This window comes from Anopheles marshallii, chromosome X (assembly GCF_943734725.1).
Source record: "Anopheles marshallii chromosome X, idAnoMarsDA_429_01, whole genome shotgun sequence".
NCBI classification, from domain to species: domain Eukaryota; kingdom Metazoa; phylum Arthropoda; class Insecta; order Diptera; family Culicidae; genus Anopheles; species Anopheles marshallii.
This window is the reverse complement of record NC_071325.1, coordinates 9,273,944-9,300,107: the sequence shown is the minus strand read 5'-3', so window position 1 is coordinate 9,300,107 and position 26,164 is coordinate 9,273,944. Positions and strand designations below refer to the sequence as shown.

The 26,164-nt window shown below is 52.4% G+C and overlaps 1 protein-coding gene across 1 annotated transcript; it reads right to left on the bottom strand.

Annotated features, from left to right (window-relative positions):
* Positions 1-815: 815 nt before the first annotated feature.
* LOC128707862 (low-density lipoprotein receptor-related protein 2) lies at positions 816-25,069 on the bottom strand. The gene is made up of 15 exons (XM_053802824.1): positions 24,910-25,069; positions 17,812-17,955; positions 17,609-17,740; positions 16,308-16,580; positions 15,971-16,225; positions 13,584-15,875; positions 7,411-13,271; positions 6,754-7,160; positions 5,165-6,672; positions 4,248-4,560; positions 2,410-4,178; positions 2,170-2,331; positions 1,828-2,095; positions 1,129-1,406; positions 816-1,050 (listed from the first exon to the last, which is right to left on the bottom strand). Exons 1-15 carry the CDS (start codon positions 25,067-25,069, stop codon positions 821-823), a joined length of 14,052 nt encoding a protein of 4,683 aa, XP_053658799.1. The 3' UTR covers positions 816-820.
* Between the last annotated feature and the right edge of the window lie 1,095 nt (positions 25,070-26,164).

The window sequence follows — 26,164 nt, the reverse complement described above, 5'->3', positions numbered from 1 at the left end:
CGATGTGTGTGTGTACGTGTATATTTGCTGTGTGAGTGTGTGTCTGTTGTTTGTGTGTGCACGCTCTGCAACAAAACCGTTGCGCAAGCAGATCGGAGCAAACTGCACTGCATTACGCAGCGACTTCAATATGTAACACACAATCACTTGTTTAACTATATACAAAACTAGTAGTTGTAAACGTTGTCCTTCCTCTGTTTTCATTTTGTTCAACTGTTGGACGTATCGTCTGTCTCTTGTTCCGTTTATCTTCTCACTCAATAACTGTTTGTATCCATGTGGATATATTCACCGCAAGTTACTTTAACTTGTTTTTTGCTCATTTTACAAATCTGCGCACGAGCTAAGTCCGTCCCGTTTCTTCTTTCCAATTTTATTCCTCTCCCTCTCTCTCTCTCTCTCTATCTCTCATTCCATCATTATCTCGTTCTTTATAGCCCACATCGATCTGAACCGTTTCTGTAGAAACCTTAACAAAAACTTAGGTTACGTTTATATAATGTATTGCTTATATCGTAGGCTTCTCATAAAAGAGGAACGTGTGTCGGGGCCATTTTTCCCCCAGCCACCAGCCCACGCTGTTCCCCAGGCTGCACGGCATGCACACCCGCATTGGCTGCACTGACCCTTTTACCTCACCGCATTCGATTTCCCTTCCCCCCGCATGTTGGTCTCCCAATCCTTGCTTGCGATTTGAGCTTGGCTCCTACAGCACATTTACAAACATTCATACACTCCCTTCCCTTTCAGCGAGAAGGAATGCGTTAACCCTCCTACACCCCCCGTTCTGCTCCCTGGATTCTTATTTGCAGTCGCTGTCCTAGCATTCCGATTTATCTTCCTCGACCAGCAGCTGCGTATCCTTGCCCGTATCGTGCATCGAAGGGTTCAGCTCCTTGGGACGTAGATTCAGCTGGGGTGAGGTTTTGTGGGTGATGCTACTCGGGGCCAGTATGGCCGAGACGGGTTCAGTGAAGGGCCCGCTAGAAATGGATGAACCTTCCTTTCGGCCGTTCAGCTTGCCCACATCTGACGGCACTTCGTAGATGTCTGGTGGAGGGAGGAGCAAAAAAAAAGATGGCAAGATTAGGACGTAAAATTCTACCGGCATGACAAACGCAATCCTACCGGAGGGCATGTTGCTTGCTGGCATCGGATCGGATCCGGCCTGGACGGCGTCGTACATCGGATTGCTGAAGTCGGTGTTTTTGTTGTTGAGCGTATCGAGACTGTAGCCATCGAGCGGTGTGATGGTGGTGCCGGTGGTTGTACCGGTTGCGGTACCACCGAGTCCACCCGGTGCACCGGGCAGCCGTTGGGCGGATGGGAACTCGGACGAATTGAACTCAACGTTCGTGCCGGGACGGAACGAAACGCTTTGCGACGAGCTGAGGCTCGGTTTGCCACTGTGAAGTGTGTGAGAGAGAAGGAGAGAAATGTTATGTAAGTGATGGGTTTTGGATAGAGTTGAGGTACATTAGCAATAGAGAACTGAAGGTGGTTTGGAATGCTAATGCTATCGGAGCCTTCAGGAGCTCTCGGAACGTTGAACAACTCTCCAAACTTTGAGCTCCAAGCCATCTTGAGGAGCCTTTTTGGAACATTTGGAGTTTTGTCAGAACCTTTTAAAACATTCTGGTTCTTTCGAAACTATTCCGAGTTGTTCGAAACCTTCCAGAGTTGTCTGAAACCTTTCGGAATGGTGTGTCGGAGCAGAGGAGCCACACTACCCGAATCCCATTCCGGATCCGTTGAAGCACTCCAGAGCACTCGTCACTAGATCACTAATCAGTTCCGCCAGCTTACTAGCCGCAAAAAAACACTTACAATGGTCGCTTCTTTACAATGACGAACAGCCCGATGGCAATGGCTATCAGCAGTACGATCAACAGCGGCACAAAGATGGCGGTCGTGCTGCTACCGGCGGCACCGAGAATCTTCTCACTGTACACCTCGCAGTGGATGCCGGATAACTCTGGCAGGCAGACGCACACCAGCTCACCGGTCACCGCACCCTGTCCAGGGTCAGCCTCCTTACAGAACCCTCCGTTCTGGCACGGACAAACACGCGGTGCTGGTCGTGGTCGTTCAGCAGCTGCAGCAGATGGAAGGAGATGTGGAAATGCATGAAATTTCCGTTGAACTTAACGCTCTTGCTGTACTACTTACGCGCATCGCAAATAACTTCTGCTGTGCTGCGGTGTGATGTCGGGACGGTATTGTCCGGGCAGGAACAGCGACGTCCACCAGGGACCAGCAAGCACAAGTGTGAGCAAGGGTTCCTGTAGCACGGATTGTTTAGCGTGGTGTTGTAACGCAACTCATGATAGACTGTGAACAATTGTTAAAAAAACAGACACAAATTTGAGTAAGCAAGTTTTGAGGCCACGGTCCGGTAGAGTCACTCACCCTTGATGCTGGACGGATTGGCCAGGTTGCGCTGAACCGTCACTTGGACGCCTCGTCCAAACTTGTCCTGCCGCAGCAGCTCCCCAGTGTCGCGAGTCACCCAGTACAGGTTCGATTCGAAGACATCCAGCGAGACGGGATGCTTCAGCAAGTCACCCTTCAGCACGGTACGACGCATCGTACCGTCCTTCTTCATCACCTCGATCGTGTTCAGCTTGGTGTCGACCCAATAGACGGCGTGATCTTGCGAGTAGTCGATGGTCAAACCGGCCGGATGTCGGATCGTTTCGGTAATGATGGGCCGGCGCTTCGAACCATCCATCCAGGACACCTCGATCTTCGGCGCAGTGCCGGCATCCGCCCAATACATGCGTCCCAGCTGCGGGTCGACGGCTATTGCCGTTGGTACCTCTAGCCCGGCCTGCACCAGGGCCCGCCTGTATCGGCCATCGGTTTTCGCTACCATAATGCGACCGCGAGGCTTCGACCCGGTACGGTCCGTTTCCGCCCAGTACAGATTGTCCGCCACCCAGTCGACGGCCAGTGCGGTCGGTTTCGTGCCACCCTTCATGTTGAGGTCCTGCGCGAAACCTATCTTCGCATCACCGTTCATGGCGTTCACCATGTACGAACGCTTGATCGTTTTGTCGTAGCTGTCCGTCCAGAAGATCATCTGCGATTCGGGATTGTAGTCGAGCGCCTCGATGCGCTTTTCGCCCGCAATCACATCAAACTGCCGGTTCTGGGCCGTATCGTACGCTCGGATCTCCGGTCCACCGGACAGCACCAGCAACGGTTCGCTCTTCACCGCCTTGCACACGCCCGACACGCGGTCGGACAGTCGGAAACCTTCGCGGCAGCTGCACTCGTACGTACCGTTCAGGTTCGTGCAGAGATGCGAACACCCGTGCGTACCCGTCTCACATTCGTCAATGTCCGTGCAGCGCTTTTTGTTCTCCGCATCGATAATGAAACCGGCGTAACACGCGCAAATATATCCACCGTCCGTCAGGTTCACACAGTGATGCTCACATCCACCCTTCGTCAGTGCCGAACAGCTGGCCGTCCTGTGGCAGCCCAGCTCGTCCGAACCGTCACCACAATCGTCCGCATAGTCGCAGATCTGGGCGCGATCGATACACTTCCTGTTCGCGCACTGGTACTGCGTGTACAGATCGCACGGCTTCTGCCTTGCCGCACACAGCGTCATATTGTTCTCGTCCGAACCGTCCCCACAGTTGTCGACACCGTCGCAGATCTGATACCGGGCAACGCACCGATGGTTGGCACACTGGAACCGGCGCAACGTGTCACAGTTGAAGTTGGTGCAGACGGAGGCCGCCTCGTCCGAGTTGTCGCCACAATCGTCCGTACCGTCGCACAAGTCCGACGGCAACACGCACAGATTGTTCGCACACTGGAAGCGTGACTCCGGACAGTAGCGACCGCCGGGGAACCGTGGTGGACATCCAATCTCATCCGACATATCCCGACAATCGCGATCTCCATCGCACCGGAAGTATGCCGCAATGCAGTGACCCGACGTACACTGGAACGTGCCGTTCTTGCATTGGAAGCCTTCGCACCCATACTCGTCCGAGTTGTCGCCGCAGTCGTCCTCGTGGTCGCAACGCCACCGACTCGAGATACACTTGCCATTGTCGCAGCGGAACTCCGACTCGGAACATTCGCGGTATTTACCTTTGCATTGGGCTTCGCTCTCGTCACTGCCATCGCCGCAATCATCCGCAAAGTCACACATCCATTGTCTAGAAAAAAAAGGGGGAGAATCAAACGGTAAGCACACGGAGGATGGAGACGCCAACACACGAACATACCTCGGAATACAACGATTATTGTTGCACTTGAAGTCGGTCTCCAGATTGCACTGTGGGCAATTCTCCGGCAGCTCATCGCTCTTATCCCGACAGTCATCCTTACCATCGCAGAACAACCATTTCGGTATGCAGCGATAGTTGGACTGACCCGGACAGCGGGACCAGCCCGTAGTGCAGTTACGCTGCCGGCACATGTACGCCGGTTCGTCCGAATCGTCCCCACAGTCGTTGTCAAAGTCACACATCCAAAGCTTCGGAATGCAGCGCCCGTTCTTGCAGCTAAACTCTGTCTCCGGGTCACACACGCGCTTGTCTGTGTCGAGAGTTAGAGAGTTAGGTTAGAGAGTTCAGATTTTCTTACGCCTATGGACAACAAAAAATGGTCTGATTTCGACTGGCGGTGAGTATGCTACCATCCTCTATTTAGTGAAACTTCAAGAAAAGACATCGCCGAACTTCTTGGCAACATTAACCCAGCTGAACAAGAACCCTAGCAAAGACCTACGAAAATGGAAATGGCTTTGTTATCAACTGACCCTCCGTATTGCTGACGAAATCGATTGAGTTTGAACCTCAGATTTAGGATGGTCTTAAGAAGTTATGTCTGTTGCATCCAAGTGCTATTAAGTTGCCAATCCAGTAAAGTACTATTAGGAGAGTTGCCAGTTGAGGAGTAAAAGGGTTTCTCCTTCTGGAAGATTGCCTGAAGATCACTCTACAGACACCTTAAGCATAACAAAGTCCATCATGTCCAGGTACTTCTTCACTGTTTGGCTGATTACTTAAACCTCCAGGAAGAATGAAGAGATGACTTTGCTGTCAATCTTGAAAGAATGTTGCGATGACTACCAGGTGTTAGGGAACTCGTCTACAAATCGCTAAAGTCAGTCCATTTTTTGCACGCATGCGCTACTTACGACATATCTCCGGATCCTCATCACTGCCGTCCTTACAGTCCGCATCACCATCACACTTCCAGCTGTCCAGTATACAACGTCCGCTGGACTTGCACTTAAAGTCTGACACCGGACACGGTAGATCGCAGTTCTGCTCGTCCGTACCATCCCCACAGTCATCCGTACCGTCGCAGATCGTTGTCGAGGGCGTACAGTTCCCGTTGCCACACTGGAACGTGCCGGCCCGGCAGTGACGGGCCGGGCAACTCTTCGGTTCATCCGACCGATCCTTGCAGTCCGGTTCGCCGTCACACTTCCAGAACCACGGTATGCACTTCTCATCGTCGCCACCGCAACGATGCTGCCCACTGGTGCAGTTGGCAATGCAGGTCTTTTGGTCCCGCGCCAGATAGAACTGGTTCGGACAACCGCACCGATAGCTGGGTGCACCCTCCTCCAGATAACCCTCCACGTTCAGGTAGGTCGATTCGAGCGGTGGCGCCAACAGGCAGAGATGCGAACAGCCCCCATTGGTAGTGCCGCACGGGTTCGTGAAGTTAATCTGACGCAGCGGGTGACTGATGTGGACGTCGTACGGGCGATGCGTGGTGTTGCGCACCACCGTGTAGTTCGCACCGGTGAATTTGTTCGCCCGCAGGATTGCCTTCAAGTTCCAATCCGTCCAGTACAGATGGTCATCGAAGATGGACAGTGCGAACACGTGTGGTACGCGCGCACCCGACAGCACAACGTGCCGGTGACGACCCTCGAGATCAGCGAACGCAATGTAGTCCAGATGTGCATCGGCCCAGTAGATGCGGTCCGTGAAGTAGTCGATTGTTAGTGCATTCGGCCAGGCAATGTCATTTTCCCACGTCAGAATGCGGGTAAAGTTGGACCCATCCATGCCCATCTTCGCGATGTACGCCTGCAGATGCCAGGACGTGAAGTACAGATAGCCAATGCCCGGATGTACGACGATCGCTCGCGGATCCACCACGCCCGAACGCAGCGTCTTGCGACGCGTACCGTCCAGCTCCGCCACGTCCAGATTCTTCGAATGGCGATCCAACCAGTACAGCTTCCGTCCGACCCAATCAATCGCGATACCCTCCAGCCCGTGCGAGTCGTGCTTGATCACCGGTGTTTTTTCGATGCGCACACCGTCCTCCGCCAGCGAGCCGAAGTTGGACTTGAAGATCGTCTTTGCCGTCACGTCGCAGAAGTACATCTCCTGCTCCTGCATGTCGAAATCGATCGCCACCACATTCATCAGGTCCTGATGGATCAGGTTGTACTGATGGCCATCGGTGGACATGTTGCGCACGTAGTACTTGTTGCTGAAGATCAACCACGGTTCCGTGCTGTCCTTACGCTTGCACGTGTGCTCATCGTTTTGCCGCTCGTAGTAGCGCTCGTCACACTTGCAGTAGTAACCACCGGGTGTGTTGGAACAGTGCTGCGAACAGACACCGGGTGTCTCAATACACTCGTCAATGTCCGCACACGCCTTACCGTCCTCCAGCAATCTGCAATAAAGAATCGATCGGTTAATGAATATCCTGCCAGACGCTGATCTACCAAGAGTGTTTGTCCAAAAGGCGACTTACTTATAGCCCTGGTTGCAGTCGCAGTAGTAGCTGGTAAGCGTATCGACACACTTGTGACCGCACCGATGGATCTCCACCTTGGCACACTCGTCGACGTTGCAGTGCAGCGGCTCGTCCGACTCGTCCGTGCAGTCTGGCACCTTGTTGCACACCAGCTGGTAGTCGATGCACTGCCCGTTGTTGCACGTAAACTTGCCCTCAGCACACGTGCTGTTCTCCTTCTTGCAACCGACCTCGTCCGAATGGTCGCCACAGTCATCCTCGCCATCGCAGCGGTACTGGTTCCGGATGCACTTGAAATTCTGGCAAGTGAACTCCTGCGGCGTGCACGTCTTGTACTGGCTGTTGCAGCTCTTGCCCTCGTCCGAACCATCCCCGCAATCGTTGTCATGGTCACAAACCCAACCCTGAAGGTTAAAAAAAAGGTAAAACACATCATTGAAATACCTTAAATAACTCGGATTATTCTTTAAGGTAGTACAGATAAAAGCCTCCTTGAGATAAGAGATCTTCAAAGAGATCCTCACAGAGGACCCAGATCTAAGATCTAAGAGCTCCCAATGTACGCAACATGATTCTTATGAATTGAGTCCAAGAACTCCTTCGGAGTTAACTCATCCCAGTGAGTTGTTGATCACTCATCATTCACCCACTCACCTGATTGATGCAGCGACCGTTGGCACAGGTGAACATATCGTCACCGCACGGTTGCGGCGATGGGCAGTGCTGCAGGGTCGTGTTCTCATCCGCCCCGTCCACACAGTCCGGATCACCGTCGCAGATCCACTTCTTCGGTATGCACTGGGCCCGGGCCCACGCCTTATTCTCGTGGCAGGTGAACTCCGTGTCTTCGTCACACTTCCGATCGTTGCACTGATGCCGGTTGTCCTCGTCCGAGTTGTCCAGACAGTCGTTATCGCCGTCGCAGATGTAGATGCGCGGTATGCAGTTGCCGTTGTCGCACGTGAACAGATCGCCGAAGCAGGTGCGCCCCTCCGATTTGCAGTACTCCGGTGGTTCATCCGCACCGTCCCCGCAGTCGTCGTCGCCGTCGCAGTACCAGGTGGCCGGTATGCAGCGATGGTTCGGGCACCGGAAGCTGTTCTGCGGGCAGGTGCGCTGCGCACAGTGGAGCGAATTTTCATCCGAGTTGTCGCCGCAGTCGTTGTCACCATCGCACAGCCAGTACGGTTCCACGCAGATGTTCGTCTTTTCGCACTTCATATGGTTCTGCGGACAGGTGGTGTTGGTCGGGCACCGCTCATGCGTCTCGTCCGACGTCGCATTGTCCTTGCAGTCGTTCACACCGTTGCAGACCTGCGCCTGCGGTATACACCGCCCGTTCGCGCACGTAAACTCCCCGTCCACGCACGGCGGGTACGAACAGCCCTCCTCGTCCGACCCATCCTTACAGTCGTTCTCGTGGTCGCACTTCCACGACTTGAAGATGCAACGCCCGTTCGCGCACCGGAACTCGTTCGGTGCGCACGAATGGAACGCACAGTAGTTGACGTCCTCGTCCGAGCTGTCCCCGCAGTCATCATCACCATCGCAGGACCACATGCGCGAGATGCACTTGCCGTTCTGGCAGTAGAACTTGCTCGCGTCGCACGTGTGGTTCTTCGGCGCACACATCCGTCCCTCGTTGACCGGTTTCGTCGTGTCGTCACACTTGCACTCGGGCTTACCGTTCGCGCCCGGGTGGCAACTCTGCGCACACCCACCATTGTTCTGCAGGCAGGGGTTCGCCTGACACTGCTGGCGAGTCGCACTGTAGATGTGGATGTCACGGGGGGAATCCTCAAGGCGCTTCACCATCTCATGCACCCCGGCACCGGTGTGCTTCTCCGCCCGGTACACACCCCGCAGCTGCAGATCCGTCCAGTAGATGTAGTTGCGGAACACGGTGATCGCGAACGGATAAATGGTGGCCGAGATGAGTACCTCCCGATTACGGCCATCCAGCTGCGACCGTTCAATCTTCTCCCGTACCGCATCCGTCCAGTAAAGCATCCGTTCTTCGTAATCAATTGCCAGCCCGGACGGTTGCGACAGGTCCCGGTCGATAATAGCCCGTTTCAGCGATCCGGCCATTGTCGTGCGGAAGATCTTACCGGACGTACCGAAGCGACCCCAGTCGGTGAAGTACAGCGTGCCGTTGCAAGGATCCAGCACGATTGCGCGAGGCCGCTCGACACGCGCTATCATCACCAGCTCCGTACCGTCCGTGTTCATCGCGTAGATCGAATTGTTCGAGCTGTCCGTCCAGTAAATCTTGCGCTGCGTCCAATCGTACGCAATACCCTCCGGGTTGATACCGCGCGTAATGACCGGCGTTATGGCCGTCGCGTCCGGCTTGTCCCCGCGCAGCCAGGCAATCTTCGACCAGGGACGAATCTGGGTAAAGAACAGCTTGTTGTCCGCGTAATCAAAGTCAAGCCCGACCACGTTGGTGAGGTTAACCACCGGTGCGAACGGTACGTTCGTCGATGCCGGATCCAGATCGATGGCTCGAATTTCCGTGCGCGTTGCGAAGATGATGTACTCGTCGGTCAGCTCACAGTGTCGCCCATCGGTGGCCAAGCGCCCAACAGCACAGTCACACCGGAAGCTTGGCTTCTGGTTGTAGTCAGGCGGCAGGGCGAAACAGAGCTGGTCGCATCCACCGTTGCCCAACCGCAGACACGGGTTAGCGTCATCCATCGGCTGACTGTTGATGTCGTAGATCGTGATGTCGCGCAACTTGGGCAGATTGGTGCGGAGTCGTTCCGGTCGCGTACTGTTACCCGGGAACTTGGACGCACGGAACACGCTCGCGAGATTACGGTCCACCCAGTAAACGTCCGTGAGGAAGACGGCCAGGGCCATCGGGTTGGCAAGGTTCCGGCGGATCACCTGACGGTGACCACCACTGTACGACACCTTCTGTATCATGTCCAGCTTCGAATCGACCCAGTAGACATCGTGCGTGAGCATGTCAACGGTCAGATCCCGTGGGTTGGAAATGCCCGACGTTACCACCGGTGTCCAGTTCGAGCCGTCCAGGTAACACTTGCCGATTCGCGGATACTGCCCATAATCGATCCAGTACAGCAGTCTCTTGATCGGATTGACCGCGAGTTCGCGCGGTGCATCGTTCGTTGTCTTCACCAGCACCTTACGGTGCGTCCCATCCAGCCACGCCACCTCCACGTAATTCTCGTGCGGGAACACGTTCGTAAAGTACATATTGCCCGCTACCCAATCGATGGCGATGCCCCGAATGCCGTTACTACCGATACCTTCCCGGATAATGTGCTGCAGCTCGGTGCCGTTCGGACGCACCCGGAAGATACCGTTCCAGTGTCCCCGGTTGTACTCCACCCAATAAATCCACGACTCGCGGTACAGCACGTCCACGTGCAGGATGTGATGGCCCGGGCCGGCGATCGGCACCATTGCCTCGGTGCTGTCTCGCAGGCTGAAACCGCGCGTCACATCCAGCTGCGACACGACGGCGAACGTTTTGTACGGCGTGCAGGCAACCTCGTTCTCCTTCTTGTAGCCGACACCGCAAGCACAGACACGCGACGAGCCCGTGTGCGGGATGCACAGGTGCTCACATCCACCGTTGTTCATGGTGCAGGGATGTTGCAGGGACGAACGCTTCCTGTATATCACCATCTGTCGCAGATCCGGTTCGTTGTCCAGAATCAGCTTCGCGTTGTCGCCATTCGGAAGATCCACGCGGGCGAGCTTTTCGTAGGTCGGATCGAGGAAGTACAGGCGCGACTCGAGCACCGCCAGCGCACGGGGTTTGGAGATTGCGTTCTCCTCGCTCAGGATCGTTCGCTGCCCGGTACCGTCGTACTCGATCGAGAGGACAGCCGGCGGCAGGCGGGTGCTGTAGTACACGCGGCGCTTTTCCGCATCGACCGTAATCGATTCGGGGAACTGGACCGTGTCGTCGAGGACGCGTGGATCCGACCCATCCATACCGGCGGACGCGACCTTCGTCAGCACGCCGAATCCGCCCTCGTCTATCCAGAACAGCCGACCGTCGGCGGGATCCAGTGCGAGCTGTTTCGGCTTCGCCACAGACGTGCGGTTACCATCGTTTGCCAGCACGACCGTACGGTACCGCACCTTCCCGTCCACGCTGATCGCCTCAATGTTCGACGCTAGCCGATTGCCCACGTACAGGTTGCGCCCGATCCAGTCGAACGCAATGGTGTACGCTGCACCGACCAGTCCCGAGTCGGGACCGAGGAATTCCGTCCTGTTGCCACCACCGTACGGTGTCGCGTAGATCGTGCAGTTCTCGTCGTCCGACTCGTCCCGGCCCTGCACCCAGTACACCATCTCGCCCTTGCGATCGTAGTCCAGGCTGATGCCACCCTCGATACCCACCACCGGCATCAGTCCGCTCGATCGTGCATCGCCCCCATTAAACGGTACGTCCACAATCTGGTTGCCCTTCAGCAGCATGATGAAGGCGTTCTCCTCCTCCGTACAGCGACCCTCGGAGAGTAGCTTGTATCCCGGACGACACTTGCAGGTGTACCCGGCCGGATCGGATGGGCTCAGCAGGCAAACGTGCTGGCAGGACGCCTTCTTGCACGGACTCTCGTACAGCGGCTGCAAAGACGGATGGTGCACGTGCACGGAGAGTGGCTGCGAGATGAGATGACTGACGACCGTCTGGTTCGTGCCGTGGTACTTGTGCGCCGACAGTACGCGATTCAGCTGCCTGTCCGTCCAGTACAGGGTGTCCTCAAACAGTGACAGTGAGTGTGCATGCAGCAGATAGTGGCTGGCGGCTAGTACCTGCTGTCGTCCGCTGCCATTATAGTAGCAGAAGTCGATAAAGTCTAGCTTTGAGTCGGCGAAGTACACGCGCTGCGTGGCGACATCCAGCGTTAACCCGTTTGGCCAGTAAATCTTCGTGCTGATGATCGTCTCGCGCATCGTACCGTCCATGCCGATACGTTCGATGCGCGGGTTCTCGCCCCAATCCGTCCAGAACAACCATTTCGCGTTCGGGCTCGGGTCGAGACACATGCCACGCGGTTGGGTAATGTTTTCACGCACCAGCACCAATCGGTTCGAACCATTTTCGTGCGCAACTTCGATCGTATTGAGCTTACTGTCGAGCCAGTAAAGGTTCTGGCCGATCCAGTCGTACGCCAGCCCTTCCACCAGATCCAACCCGGTGGAGATGATCTCCTGCGGTTCGAGACCCCGATCCAGGCGGGAAATCTTCTTGAGCTTCATGTCGCTCCAGAAGATGGTGCCGGTGTGCATGTTCGATGCGGTCGCGACGACGTTCTCCACGATGATCGGCACCCGCTCGAGACCCTGCTCCTTCAGGTCGGCGACCAATATGGAGTGACGGTTCGAGATGATCAGGAACGCGGCCGGGTGGTTCACCGCCTTGCAGGTGTGCTTGTTCGGTTCCAGCACGTACCCGTCGACGCACGAGCAGAAGTACGAACCCTTCGTGTTGGTGCAGCGCTGCGAACATACTCCCGGCGGATCGCACTCGTTCATGTCCTTGCAGGTGAAGTTGTCCGGTGCGAGCTCTTCGCCCGGCGGACAGATGCACAGCGCACCGAGCGGCGTCTTCTGGCAACCGTTCGAGCAGAGCCCGGTCTGGTGCTGGCACTGGGCCAGATCACACCCGAGCCCTTCGTCCGCACCGTTCGGACAGTCGGGCACATCGTCACACACGGACGTCATGTTGACGCAACGGCCCGTCACGCCCGGACAAGCCCACTGACCGTGCGGACAGCGCTGGGGCGGCGACACACAAGCGTGCTCCACACTCTCGTCCGACCCGTCGCCACAGTCGTCCTTCCCGTCGCAGATGTACGCCTTGAACACGCACTTCGCATTCGCACACTTGTAGTACCAGTTCGGGCAGGTGATCTTGCTGCAGTCCTCCTCATCCGAATGGTCGTCACAATCGTTCGAACCGTCGCAGCGCCACGCGATCGGGATGCAAACGCCCGACGACCGGCAGCGGAAGTGTTTCTCCAGATTGCACTGGTTCGGCTCCATCGTCGGGCAGCCGAGCTCATCGCTACCGTCGTTACAGTCCGGTATGCCGTCGCACTTGTACGGCTCCTCCACGCACTGCCGCAGATCCGCACACTTGAACTGGTTCGCCAGGCACGTGATCGGTGGACAGTCCTTCTCGTCCTGCTTGTCGAAGCAATCGTCATCACCATCGCACACCCAGCTCTGCGGTATGCAGTGTCCCGTCCTCGGGCACGTAAACTGGAAGTAGGCGCACGTCTTCTCCGCACAGAACGGACCCTCGTCCGAACCGTCACCACAGTCGTTCTCGCTGTCACACTTCCAGATGTTCGGGATGCAGCGACCGTTTTCGCACGCAAACTGCGACGCGGCGCATGTCACATTGCCGCACTCGAACTCGTCCGAATGGTCCCCGCAGTCGTTCTCCTGGTCGCACCGGAAGTTGAGCGGGATACACCGTCCAGATTTGCACTGGAACTCGTTCGCACCGCATGTTGGTTCTGAGAAAAACAAATCAAACAGAGAACATTAAACTCACATTCACAATAAGCTCGTCAAGTGGTTTAACTAGTGTTGGTGCTTAAAATGCACTCTGAAGGTTAATTAAGCTCCACACTCAAACCTCCAAACCTTCAAGGATTTTTTTTAATTTTACATCCTGATCAAAAATCCTACGTACGATGACAGGAAATTGTCAAGAATTGAGAGAGAGGATATCGATTTTTTCCTAACCTCAACGGTGTGGTCCCTACATTGTCCGCCGATCCACCAGTCACCTCTAGCTACTCACTAGTGAAAACAGTGGTACTTACTGGTGCAGTTCTGTTCCTCGTCCGAGTTGTCCAGACAGTCGTCGTCACCGTCACAGATCCAAGATTTCGGGATGCAGCGCTGATTGTTACAGGTAAAGTCCCACGTGTTCGGGCACGCCTGTACCGGTGGTTCCGCGTTCGGATCGGACAGACAGCTGCGCCCATCGTCCCCGAGCCGCTCGCCGTACGGACAGCCGCACTTCACCACCAGCCGGCTAGCGGTCGGCGATTCTTCCGTTTCGTTGCGGGGCAGCGCAAAGCACAGCTTCTCGCAGCCACCATTATTCACGCCACACGGTTGGGTCGGGTCGATACTTTGCACACTGTGGCTGTACACCTTCACACCGTACAGCCGGTTCGTTTGCGGTTCCCTCACCATTATCTCCTCCTGCTCACCGTTCAGCTTGTTCAGCCGCACGATCGCATCGAGCCGCCAGTCGGTAATGTACATCCACTCCTCGTGTATGACGATCGAGAACGGGTGGCGGATCAGGCGGGAGTTAACCGTCCGTACATCCGTACCGTCCAGGTTCGAGTGCTGCACGTGATCGAGCAACGCATCGCACCAGTAGACGCGATCCTCGCGGAAATCAATCGACAACCCGTTCGGCCAGCCAAGGGTGAGATTGCGGAACACGATCAGCCCACTGCCGTCCGCGTTCGCGCGGCTAATGTTGGCCGGACGGTCCCACTCGGAGAAGTAGATGTAGCCCCGGTTCGGGTGGACAACAATTGCACGCGGGCGCTTCAGATTTTTGAGCAGCGTGCGTCGGTAGCTGGTATTGCGGGTCGACAGCACGTTCAGCGTACCCTTGCGGCTGTCGATGTAGTACAGGTTCTTCGACACCCAATCGACCGCCAGACCCTCGACGCCTTCGTTCTGCGATGCGAGCACAATCTCGCGCCCGGTACCGTTGCGGTGCACCCGGTAGATGACGTCCTGCAGTACGTCCGAGTAGTAGATGTGTTCGTCCACCGCATCGAAGTCCAGCCCGACGAAGCGTGCCCGGCGCGACACCACCGGCAGAATCGCATCGCTAAAGCCCTCAATGACCGGGTCGAGCACCTTGCCCTTGATGAAGCGTTGCTGCGAGTACATCAGGAACTGGCGCACCAGGTGACAGTTCATCAGGTCCTTGGACAGCTGCCAGCCGGTGTGGCAGGCGCACCGATACCCGAGCCCGGACGGTGCACCCTGCACCGCCGTCACGACGCACATCTGCGAGCAGCCGCCGTTGTTGCTGCCGCACGGATTCGACACCTTCGGCTGCGTGAGCGGATGTACCGCAATCAGGGCCCGCGGTTCCCGGATGTCCTTCGCCTTGAAGATCGACTGTATGCTGTTGGTACCCTCGAACCGGTCCACCGACATGATGCCCTGCTTGGTCGCGTCCGACCAGAACACCCGGTTCTCGAACAGTGCCAACCGGGACGGGCTCGGTACTTGCTGGCCGCGCAGTATCATGACGCGCCGTTCACCCTCATAGCTGACCGACTCGATGTAGTCGAGCAGTGAATCGCACCAGAACACGCGCCGTGCGATCACATCCACCGCGACACCGGACGCCTTGTACGCGGCCTCCGAGACGATCGATTTCGCGTGCGTACCGTCCATGTGGGCGCGCAGCACGTGGCTACCGTCCGCCACGAACATCAGTCCGGCCGTGGGGTCGAGGGCCAGATCGGCCGGGCTGGTCAGGTTCGAACCGAGCACGACCGCATGCCAGCGTCCGTCCAGCTCGAAAACATCCACCTTCTGGCCAACCAGATCCGCCACGTACAGCTTGTCGCCTACCCAATCGATAGCGATCGCGACCGGTGCCCACGTACCGGGGAGCGAGAAATCGTGCCCACCGAAACCCCCATCCACCAGCACCTGGGACTGCACCTTGCGCGTCTTAATGTCGGACCAGTACAGGAGATTCTTCGCGTAATGGTAGGACAGCCCGCTGGCGCCGGTTGCGTTCGCGATGATGCGGGGATCTTGCCCGTGCGCACTCATGCGCAGTATCGCACGGTCGTAGGCGAAGAACAGCTCCAGGCTGGAGGCGGTCGGTGCGACACACCGCGTCTTCTCCATCAGCGTGTAACCGGTGGCGCACGCGCACGAGAACGATCCGTCCGTATTGGTGCAGAGCTGATCGCAGTGGCCCCACACCGTACACTCGTCCAGATCAGCGCAGGTACGATTGTCCGGGGACAGTGTACGCCCCACCGGGCAGTAACACACTCCACCCGTTAACGATGGTCCACACTTATGCTCACAGCCCAATGCTGGACATGACGTTGTTGCTGCATGAAAAAAAAATATGAAAAAGGGCCAAGTAATTATACAACTCCAAGAAGAATCTGATGTTTCGGGGTATATCACAGGAGGTAACACTTACAGCAGGCCGTTTCCTCATCTGTTCCATCCTCGCAGTCCCGTTTACCATCGCACAGCTTCGACTTTAAGATGCACTTTGCCACCCCATTCTGGCCACCTCTCGGGCACAGGAACTTGTTGTCCGGGCAGGGGACCGCTGTACAGTTCGCCTCATCACTCTCGTCCGAACAGTCATGGTAGCCGTCGCAGTGAAACGTCGCCGGTATGCAAAGCGCATTCGCGCACCGGAACTGACCACCGTGGCAGGGTGGGAAATCTGCAAAAACAGGGGCAACATCCCGGCAAGTGATTTAGCGAATTCGAACCGTGAGCGTGTGGAGATGGCACGATAAACTTACTGCAACCCACTTCGTCCGAGTTGTCACCACAGTCGTTCTTGTGGTTGCACTTGAGGGCCGTATCGATACACCGCACACCATTCGCACAGCGGAACTGGTCGAGTCGGCAGGCCGTCCCGGTACATCCTTCCTCGTCCTTGCCCGTCCGGCAGTCCAGATAGCCGTCGCAGCGCTTCTCCTTCGGCACACAGATCTCAGCAACGCGCCCATTCAACGACACGCCCAACGAGGGTGCACCGCAACGGATATCGTCCGGTTGGCACTTACGGTACGCTAGTACGGCAGGCAGCAAAATGTTGGTAATAGTAGATGATAGGTTAGCAATCGATAGGACAGACCACGATGTCCACAGACATTAGACGATGAGGTATAAATAGGCGGGAGTAGATGAGTCGAGTACTCTAGTACCACGGAGATACTTTAGGTCTGTGCAACAAAATTAGATCTTCAAGGCTCTCCAAGGGAGATGAGCTGTGTATACAAGTTCCTTGTAGATATTCAAACCATACTGAGGTATAAATAGGCAGAAGAAGATGAGACGAATACTCTAGTACCAAGGAGATATTAGGTCTGTGCAAAAAAATTAGATCTTCAAGGCTCTTTAAGGGAGATGAGATGTGTGCGCAAGTACCTTGTAGATATTCAAACTATACTGAGATATAAAAAGGCAGAAGGAGATGAGACGAATACTCTAGTACCAAGGAGATATTAGGTCTCTGCAACAAAATTAGATCTTCAAGGCTCTCCAAGGGCGATGAGCTGTGTATGCAAGTTCCTTGTAGATATTCAAACCATACTGAGGTATAAATAGGTAGGAGGAGATGAGACGAATACTCTAGTACCAAGGAGATATTAGGTCTGTGCAACAAAATAAGATCTTCAAGGCTTTCCAAGGCATATGAGATATGTACGCAAGTACCTTGTAGATATTCAAACCATACTTTAAGATCTGTCTAATCTATCTATCTACTTTGTTCTAGGCCCTCTTGTTTTAACAGCTTTCGCCCAACGTACGATAGGAACAGTATACGTGATCTATCTAGCAAGGTTGCAGCGTAACTTTGCCATTGCTCCACCACTGTTTGCATACAATCGTCCAGCCCACATATCTTTCCCGTGTCGTCACAGAGATATATTGAGTCTGGTACGATCGGTTTGCATTGGCACGGTATCTTGTTCGGCACTAGCGGTCGTCGTTCTACATCCCAGCGGAAATATCACGTATACTGCACACGCCGATCGTGCCTAACGCTGACCTCATTCCTCTCCAGCGCTACCCCGGTACCGAACAGAATACTTACTGCAGTCAGACTCGTCCGTACCGTCGACACAGTCGATCGTCATGTCGCACTTGTAGTGCGGTGGAATGCAGTACGTCTTGTTAAACACGTACTGTCCGCAGCTGATCTGTCCCGGCTCACATTCAGGCGGTGCTGGAAGTGTATGTAGGGGAGTAACGTCGTGTCGGATCAAATCAAACCGTTTCGTTTATGGCAAAACTTACGACAATGGTTCAGCTCGTCCTCGCCTTTATCGCAGTCCTTCTGATAGTTGCAGACCGATGTCTGCGGTATACACTTTCCCTCGGGGCACTTGAACGTTCCGAACGGACATGGCACGTCTGTTTCATTACTAAATATACTGCCACCTGCAAAAAAACAAAACCGAGTGTATGGAATTAGTAAATGATTAATTATAGCATGATGGTTGCATTTTTATAGCTGGGATATAATACATCCACTACAGCGAAGAGCACTGTGGTATGGAAACAAAATAAAATGCGCAAATCACGCTACAAGATATACAGATAGTCCCCAAGATCCGCTGCTATACGTGGACAGTGGACACTCGCGTACATCGTGTACGGGTGCTCTATCGCTTCGACTTCAATGTTTTGCTTGTGTTTGAAAAAAAAAAAACGCCAAAAGCGCTTGGGGAACACTATCCGAGTCCGTCAGTAAATAAGCATTGATTGATGGTAGAAGCAGCTGCTCCGCATCTTCCACCATCTTGCTGCTGCTTGTAAAGCCCGAATCTCGGAATAATGACAACGACCAGAACGGTCCTCCAGATGATGATAATGATGATGATGCTAATCTGGATAATGCTATTGTTACAGATCGGTTGGTCGATAAACTCCATCGCCACAGCCGTGTGTGGTGAACGATTTTTTCTCTCCCCATCGCACTCTCTCTTTCGCTCTGCCTCTCGCTATGTCTTGCTACAGCTCGGGCCATCGCGCTGTCACTTGGGTTCGTTTGCTATTGTGCTTATTAGAACCTGCCGCTGCTATCATTACGTTCGGCATTGTTGGGATGATGGTAATCACTCGCACCAACACTGCCGTGCGTACGCACACCCGTACGGAACGTTCCGGAATGGACGCTCCGGGCGGCAACAAGGTGCAGTGTCGTCCATTTGCATTCTGACGTGACGTTACGCGTAAACGCTAGCTGTAACCTATTCTGAACCTTGCGAACACAGCCGCACCTGCTGGTTGGCTGGCGAATGATGCCTGAGAACCCCAAATCTGCCACCGCATTATCAGAATCGCATTCCAATCCGCTGAAAGCTGGTAGCCATTCAAACAGTCTGGGAAATTCACAGACTTTCGATGGAACAAAAGCTGCGCAAAACGCAAACTAGCTAAGCGAGAGGGGGGTTATTTTGTTTTTTAATGCGAGTTCAGCGTGTTTATTACCCGGACGTGATGCAATTTGACCATTAGGTGCCTCGTAACCTTTTGCCATTAAAAATTCCAAACGGCAAAGATCATTCACCTTCCGGACTGATGGTTGTTTTATTTTCGTCTAAATTGCAAGTAATGCCACCCTTCAATATGCATACGTAAGAATGTACAAAGTGTGCCGAACTTTTAACGATTAGCAATGCAGGATTAACTGCAAAACCCATGTTCCCGAACGACCAGCAAGGTTAAATCGATCAACACTTGTTACTTTGCGCAACTGCAGCAAGCGCTCCGCGTACTCCAGACATAAACGTAGTACGTGTTTCATCGGTATTTTGCGATTTTACGAGTTGGTTTTTTGGTTTAGACTTCCAATAAAACAGGAAAAAAAAACTGTTACGAGTTATAGCTCCGTGTGCATCGGGAAGATAATGAGATGTTTTATTCTAATGGCGAAGAATTGCACGTCAGTAACAGAGGTCAGTTGATGATGTGTGCGTGATGCTGTTGCAGCTAAAGTTCGGGATTTCCAAAGTGAGGGGTTTTTAATGAGCATTTAGACATCCTCCGTTTCTGAGATTTTTTCGACAAAGATGCAATGAAACAAACACACACACATGTTTTTAACAACTTTTGCAAATGGCCGACGTGAGTTTACAGTAGGTAGATCGGTTTGAGAATATGTTTGCAAGTGGAAGGTGCACCAACGTGAGGAATATCTTCCTATCTTTCGCTGTTACCTCTCATAAGGGGCGATTGGATCCAACAAGTGCGTCGTTATTAGGAGATTGACGTGAAAGTGATTTACACGCACACACCCACAGCGAGCGGCATGTGTACGGTCGTCTTCTTCCCAAGTTGCGGGCAAAGTAGTTTATTCAATTGAAGCCAAACCAAATTTCCGGTATCGCCGCCACTTGTGCTTCGTTGCTTCCGTCTCCTTCTCCGTCGCGTAAATCTGCGTTTCGTCACGCAACGGCGCTTTCGTGAATGCGAAGGAAAATTATGCTCTTATGCAAGGGGTGGGAGTTTTTTTTTTGGAGGGTGGGAGGAGAGGGAGGGGTTTCCCCGCCCCGGACACCAGCTGGGATAGAATGTCAATCCGTGGTCGGTCCATCGAGAGACCCCGGCCCGGCCATCTTTGTCGGTCAAACACCACGTAACAATAGAAAGTATTCATGTACGATTGACACATACACAACACGCTAGGAATTCTCAGTGCTGTGGCCGGTGGCAGTAGAACGCGACGGTTTGATAAACGTAGAAATGAGAACGAGATGCTGTTTGCTTCTATTTGCATTTCCCCGTCCAAAAGGTGCCATATCCATATTTCTTGGGCGAATGTTTATCATAGCACCAGCCAGCACAAGGCAGCGTAAACATGGTGAAGTTTCTCCCCCGACGCTTGACAATGGCAGGCAATGGGAAAAAAAATCGCAAAACTAGCAAACAAACCGGCACAGAATGTTTCGTTAAATAACAAATAAAAAGAAAGAGGCAAAACAAAACCTTGTGCCCCACACACACACAGTGGGTTGTACGTTTCTGCCGTACGAGCTAGGTGCAAAATAACAACTCCCCAGAAGGCAATAAACTTGCTTATACCGTCGGTAACGGGTTCAGGACAGCTCGCAAGTACCGGGGCACGAAAAAAAGCGACAGGTTTCAGTTCCGGTGGCGCTCGTTAGCAGTAACGGAAGACGTTTGTTGTTTTTTTTTCGCTTTTGCCGTTCATCTGCAACAGTTGCAAAGCGAAGGGAAAGCCCTCCAGCGATCGCTGGCAAACGAACGGCGCGGTAGGAAAAACATGCAGGCTGCGCGAGTGGAAAGATGAAGTCGGCATGGAAAATGGCCGTATCGTGCGCCTGACAAGCTTTTCCGTTTTTCTTTTTGCTACTCTTTCTTCCGCCCAGCCATAGCTTAACCGGGCCCAATCATCCTTTTCCGGATTCCGTCGGCACTGTTTTCTACGCCGTGATCGCTTCCCTTCACCGTCGGATTCATAAAGTTTTCATTCGAAGAGACGACCGCACATAGGGCTGTGTGAATGGTTTTTTGTTGTTTCCACAATGATGGATGGCTTTCGGGGCTTGGAAAATATCCTCTTTATCTGAGGTTGACTGGCTGTGATTTATGTGCATTCGGTGCGAGTCAACCAGAGAGTCGACCCAATCAAACTACGGAGGAAAGCTAATTAAACCCCAAGAATTACACAATGTATTTCAATGTCAGCTCTACGAATCAAGGTTAATTAGACATAGATAGAATGATTTGTGTGATGTTTGGAGGTTGGGTTTGACACACCTGATGTTAATCAGCTTATGACGACTTAGTTAAGATCTCCTCTTTCTTCATGACGGTCTGAGGTTCGTTTAGAGTCTAGACAAGAGCTCTCTTAGCTCTCTAAAGCTAAAAAACAATTTGAGAGATAAAACTTTCTCTAGTAGAATCAACTAGCTATAAACAATCTCTATGTTTATTTAGTAGTCAACTAAGACTACCAGCTATACAGCTACTTACTACATTAACTTAAGCCCATATTCGTCTTTTACAATGAAGGACTTGGATCGAATCACATCTAAAATCCACAATCTATGCCTTTTAGTTTGTTGCAGGGATAGAAACTCTCAAACCTTTTTCTCACCTCTTCTTTATTTGCATCTTTCCTCTGTCAATTAGTTCATCTAGACATTGAATCATCTGCATCTTAATAGTTTGTAAGTGTTTTGAAATTAGAAACCTTGGCAAAGAATGTATCTACCTTAAGCACATAGTATATAGAGCAACCTTGACAAGAGAACTGTCAGAAGAGAGTGAAGAATAAAGATCGGTAAACAACGGAAAAACCTTGCTCCGCGGGTTAAATCCCCCAAAACTCTAAACAAAACCCTCAAAAATCCTTGAAGTTTACAAGTTTCATTCTATCTTCATCAACATCAGAAGAATGAACGTTACTGATATTAGTATTCTATAACATTAGCATAGAACAACAAGAGCTTGCGGAATAAAGACCAAAAGACAAACAAACTGACGGAAGATACTGGATATCCACAAAAATTGGACATTCTTTTTTGCTTGACTGTGGTTGACCCAACACTGCAGAACCGATTCTTTGAATATTCATAGATTTTCATAATAGAGATCCAGAGTCATCGCTACAGAGTCCAGTGTGAAAAGATCGAATTATTGACCTTCTCAATCTCAAGTCAAGTAGAATATCTGGAGATTCACCAAGAGTAGTCCAGCGTTTTGAATTTAGTTTTGAAGATTCATGAAACTAAATCAAATTTCTCCCAATTGATTCAGGTACCTCAATAAGCTCCACTTTATACAGTGGCGTAAGCATCTCCTTTCCAATTAAACCTCGAATCGCAATCACCTTAACTTCAAAACACCCCAGATACCTTATTGCCCTCAGGCGTTGCTATACAATACCCCGGTTGTCTTCCTCTTCGCAATCCTTGAGAATTATTTCCCACACACGCACGCGGAAAAGCGATGAAAATAAATATGAGACCATCCGCTTTGGCCGCGAACCGAAAACCAGATCACCACTCCCGGAAGGGCGACGGACGCGCGGACACGACATCGCGGTGGCCCAAAAGGGAGGCGAAAGTGAAAGTTTCAAACTCCGCTTGCTCACCTATCGTGCGCTCTGTCGTGCACCAGCTTTCGGCACTGTTCCCGCGCATCGCGGCCATCGCGCGCATCGCGGCGAAAAGGAAAGCGAAGAAGAAACCCGAAGAGGAAAACGGACAACCGAACTGGTGCGGTGGGGGTGGCGGGCAGTGGAAGCATATGGAGGGCATCCGATTCGATTGCGATTTTGCTCGCTTTTACGATGTGCCGCACTTCCCTTTTCCGGTTTTCTCAACCCAATAAGCGCCTGGCCGCTTGCGGAAAGCGGGTTGTAAAGGAGGGAAATAAAAGAAACGCGGGCAGGGAGACGAGTGGTGCCGTGGATTGATTAACTTCCTTCTTTATCGTGGCGCTCCAAACCAACCCGTTCGAGGAACTGGGGTGAGGGGGTGAGGGGGTGGGTTTCTCGCTTTTCGAGAGCACAAGTCGAGAAGGTTTTTCGGGGAGGAAAAGTTCAATCGCGTTGCGGCTCTGAAAACCGGTACAACTAGTGGCGAAGAGGGAAAAAGGGTGAAAGGAAGAGAACAAGAGAGAGAAAGAGAGAAACGAGGTCGAGAAAAGAGTTTTAGTGTGTGTGTGTGTGAAGGTGTCGTTGGTGGTACCGAACCTTCATGAAAAACTCGCCCGCTCTTGTAACCTTTCTTTTTGCTTCATTTTGTTTTCTCCCCTAGCACCATTCACTAGCTCCAATATCACGATGCGACCCTTTCACTCGGCAGATAGGTGGATGCGGTGCGCGGAATGCTGGTGTTTCCTCGTGTTTTGCACGGACAACCCCCTCCTTCCTCTCCTTTCCACCAACCCAAACAACATTTCAACACACATCTTCATCTTGCGCTGCGGTTTGCATGTGTACGTGTATGTTTTGAGTGGAGAAGAGGGGGGAGGGAGGGGGTGGGGGTTGGTCGCGTTCCTCTCCAGCAGACACTTTTCCCTTTCTCCTTCGTTGCTTATCATTATCAACATCATCGGCCGATTTTGGAATTTTCGATTTTGCTGTGTTTGTCTTTGTTTTTTTATGATGGTGGTGATTGATTTTTGTTTTTATTTCCTGCACAGTTTGCACACTTCATTAGCAATATTTTCTACTGCGTGCAATCGTCACTGCATCGGTGATACCATTTTCAATACATTTTATGTTTTCTCTTATTGATTTTTGGTGAATTCGATAACATTTACACACCGGGCACTTTATTGCGGTGAGTTTCATATCTGTTTCTTGTTTCAATTTCTAACTAACCTTCGCATGGGAATGAAACTGCCGGCAAGAAATGAAATGACACGGTTTCGAAACATTGCATCGTGTTGTGAAATATCCACCATCGGACGATTTTCCAGCAGATACGAACCTCATCGTCGGATGCGTGTTTGTCAAACTACTCCATCTTGTTCCCATCGTCATCATCATCATGTTGATCGTGCCCTTTTCTATCTGGCTCCGAAATGTCGAACGTTCAGCCGAGAGAAAATGGGGCTAAGATCTCATCCGATCTCATATTCCCCACTTCCCGCCCAACCGTCTCACCCTCACTTTCGGAAACATTCTCTCCCTCCCCCCCCCCCCCCCCGCCACACCCACCCTCGCGCACCCAAAAACCCGCTAACTGGTGGTGAAGGTGAAGCAAACAAAAGAGAAAACGCGGGACTGAAGCTATCTTTCGGGCACGGTTTGTAACCCCCCATCGTTGGTGCGATGCGATGGAGCTATGGCGGAAGAATAGACAATGGGAAGAATCCTTCCAGATTTCGAATTCCCGTTCCTGACAGATACGGGTAGTAGTCCCCACCTGAACGCTGCAGCTCATGATTTGATGAGGATAAAAAGATTAGATATCGTCGGGAAATTGATGTTTCGCTATTCGTCGCTAAATGAAGATGGCTTCCAAGTCACTCCACTAGGTTTTGACAGTAGTAACATCAGAAACGTAAGCAACTCTTGTGAACTCCAAGTTTCTATAGATAACTGACAGATATCTACGATTTCAAGCTATGGTTAGATACTTCAAAGTACCTTGGTTGGTCAAATCCTGAGAGAACTCCATCCGACGTCTTCTAAGAATTGAATAAACACGAGAACTTACTGTGTGAGTACCTCAAATTTACATCTTTGGCAAGTATTTTAACGAAATAAAGGAATTTTAAGATCCTACAAAAGACTCCGAACACGTATAAGAAGCTTTGCTTGAGTTCTTTTTTTCAGTTAGACGACATTTTGGACGACTTTGACGCCAACGTGTGTTGTGAATATATTCTTCAATTCTTTGCGTCACTTACCTATTCCTAATAATGACTCGGCGTGGATTGTACTGGTCAAGTAGACGAGTGCCACCAGCGGCAGTATCACCCAGCTCGGTGTCCTCGAGACCCCACGGACCATCCGCCTCCACCTCGGTCGCCACCCTCCGCTCCCGTCGTCCGGCGTTGACAGCTCCATGCGGCTGGTATTGCTGTCGTTGCTATATTACTGCGGTCGCTGTTGCTCTACCGGTTCCGGTATTACTGCCTGGTGCCCCGCCAAACAAGCACCACCACGTCCTCGCTACCCCTCCCCCTGCGCTCGCTGTGGGAAGGCGAGACGGGCTGCTGTAGTCGTCCGTAACAGGTGGGCCCGTTCCTGCTGCTGCCGACCCGTCCCGTTCCGCTGGTGGCAGGCGAGTACTACTACTATACTGCTACTACTGCTGCAACTGCTACACCGCACCACCAATCATACCTTCTCTTTGCGAGCGTCTCCCACAGGGCCGCCGGGACGGTGTGTACTACCTTAACCTCAAATTTGCGTAGTATTCACTCGACTGTATTTACGATCGTCACTGTTGTCACTAGGAATGCTTGCCCAAACTGTGCACACCACACACACGAATGCGCGCGCGCGCACATACACAACAGGGGGGGGGAAAACACACTAGCATGCAAGTATTGCACTTTCACACATACACACTCACATACACACGCACACTGTGTCAACGATAAACAATCACACCCGACACAGAGCGATGCGAAGTTACTGGTTGGGAGTGAAGGAATGGAGAGAAGAAGAAAACTAGAATCAGCTCGAAAAGGTTCCTGCCGCTTTCCCACAAGAACAAACAAAAAAAAAAACGGTAGAAAAGAATAAGAAATGCGACTAATATTGTGCTCGTGCCGTTTGGTTGTTTGCTGGTTAGTTGATAGAAGTCTCGTGTTTGTTTTGATAGTAGCAACTTCAACCACACTTTTGATTATATAATTCGTTCACACACACCTGCAAGAAAAAAGAACAGAAAACGAAGAGTTAGATATGAGGACATCTACAGTAATACAACAATAAAGCATTATATATGAATTGGAAAATCATTCTTAAACTTCTTACGCCTCTTACAGCTCAACGACCTTCTTACGGCACCCTTAACCCGAACCCCGACTCACGTAAAGCAACCCCCTTCCGATCATCAATGATTGCTATTCTTCGCTGTTCCAAGACTTTTGACAGTTGTTGTCAAATGGGAGATTGTTTTTGAGATCTCCACCTTCCGAGAATCGTGACGTG

Coding starts and splice junctions, on each gene's coding strand:
- LOC128707862 (XM_053802824.1), bottom strand. CDS start 25,069: ATGGAGCTGTCAACGCCGGACGACGGGAGCGGAGGGTGGCGACCGAGG. Junction 4,561..5,164: donor TGAGGATCCGGAGATATGTC/GTAAGTAGCGCA, acceptor CTCTCGACACAG/ACAAGCGCGTGTGTGACCCG. Junction 2,096..2,169: donor AGAAGTTATTTGCGATGCGC/GTAAGTAGTACA, acceptor CATCTGCTGCAG/CTGCTGAACGACCACGACCA.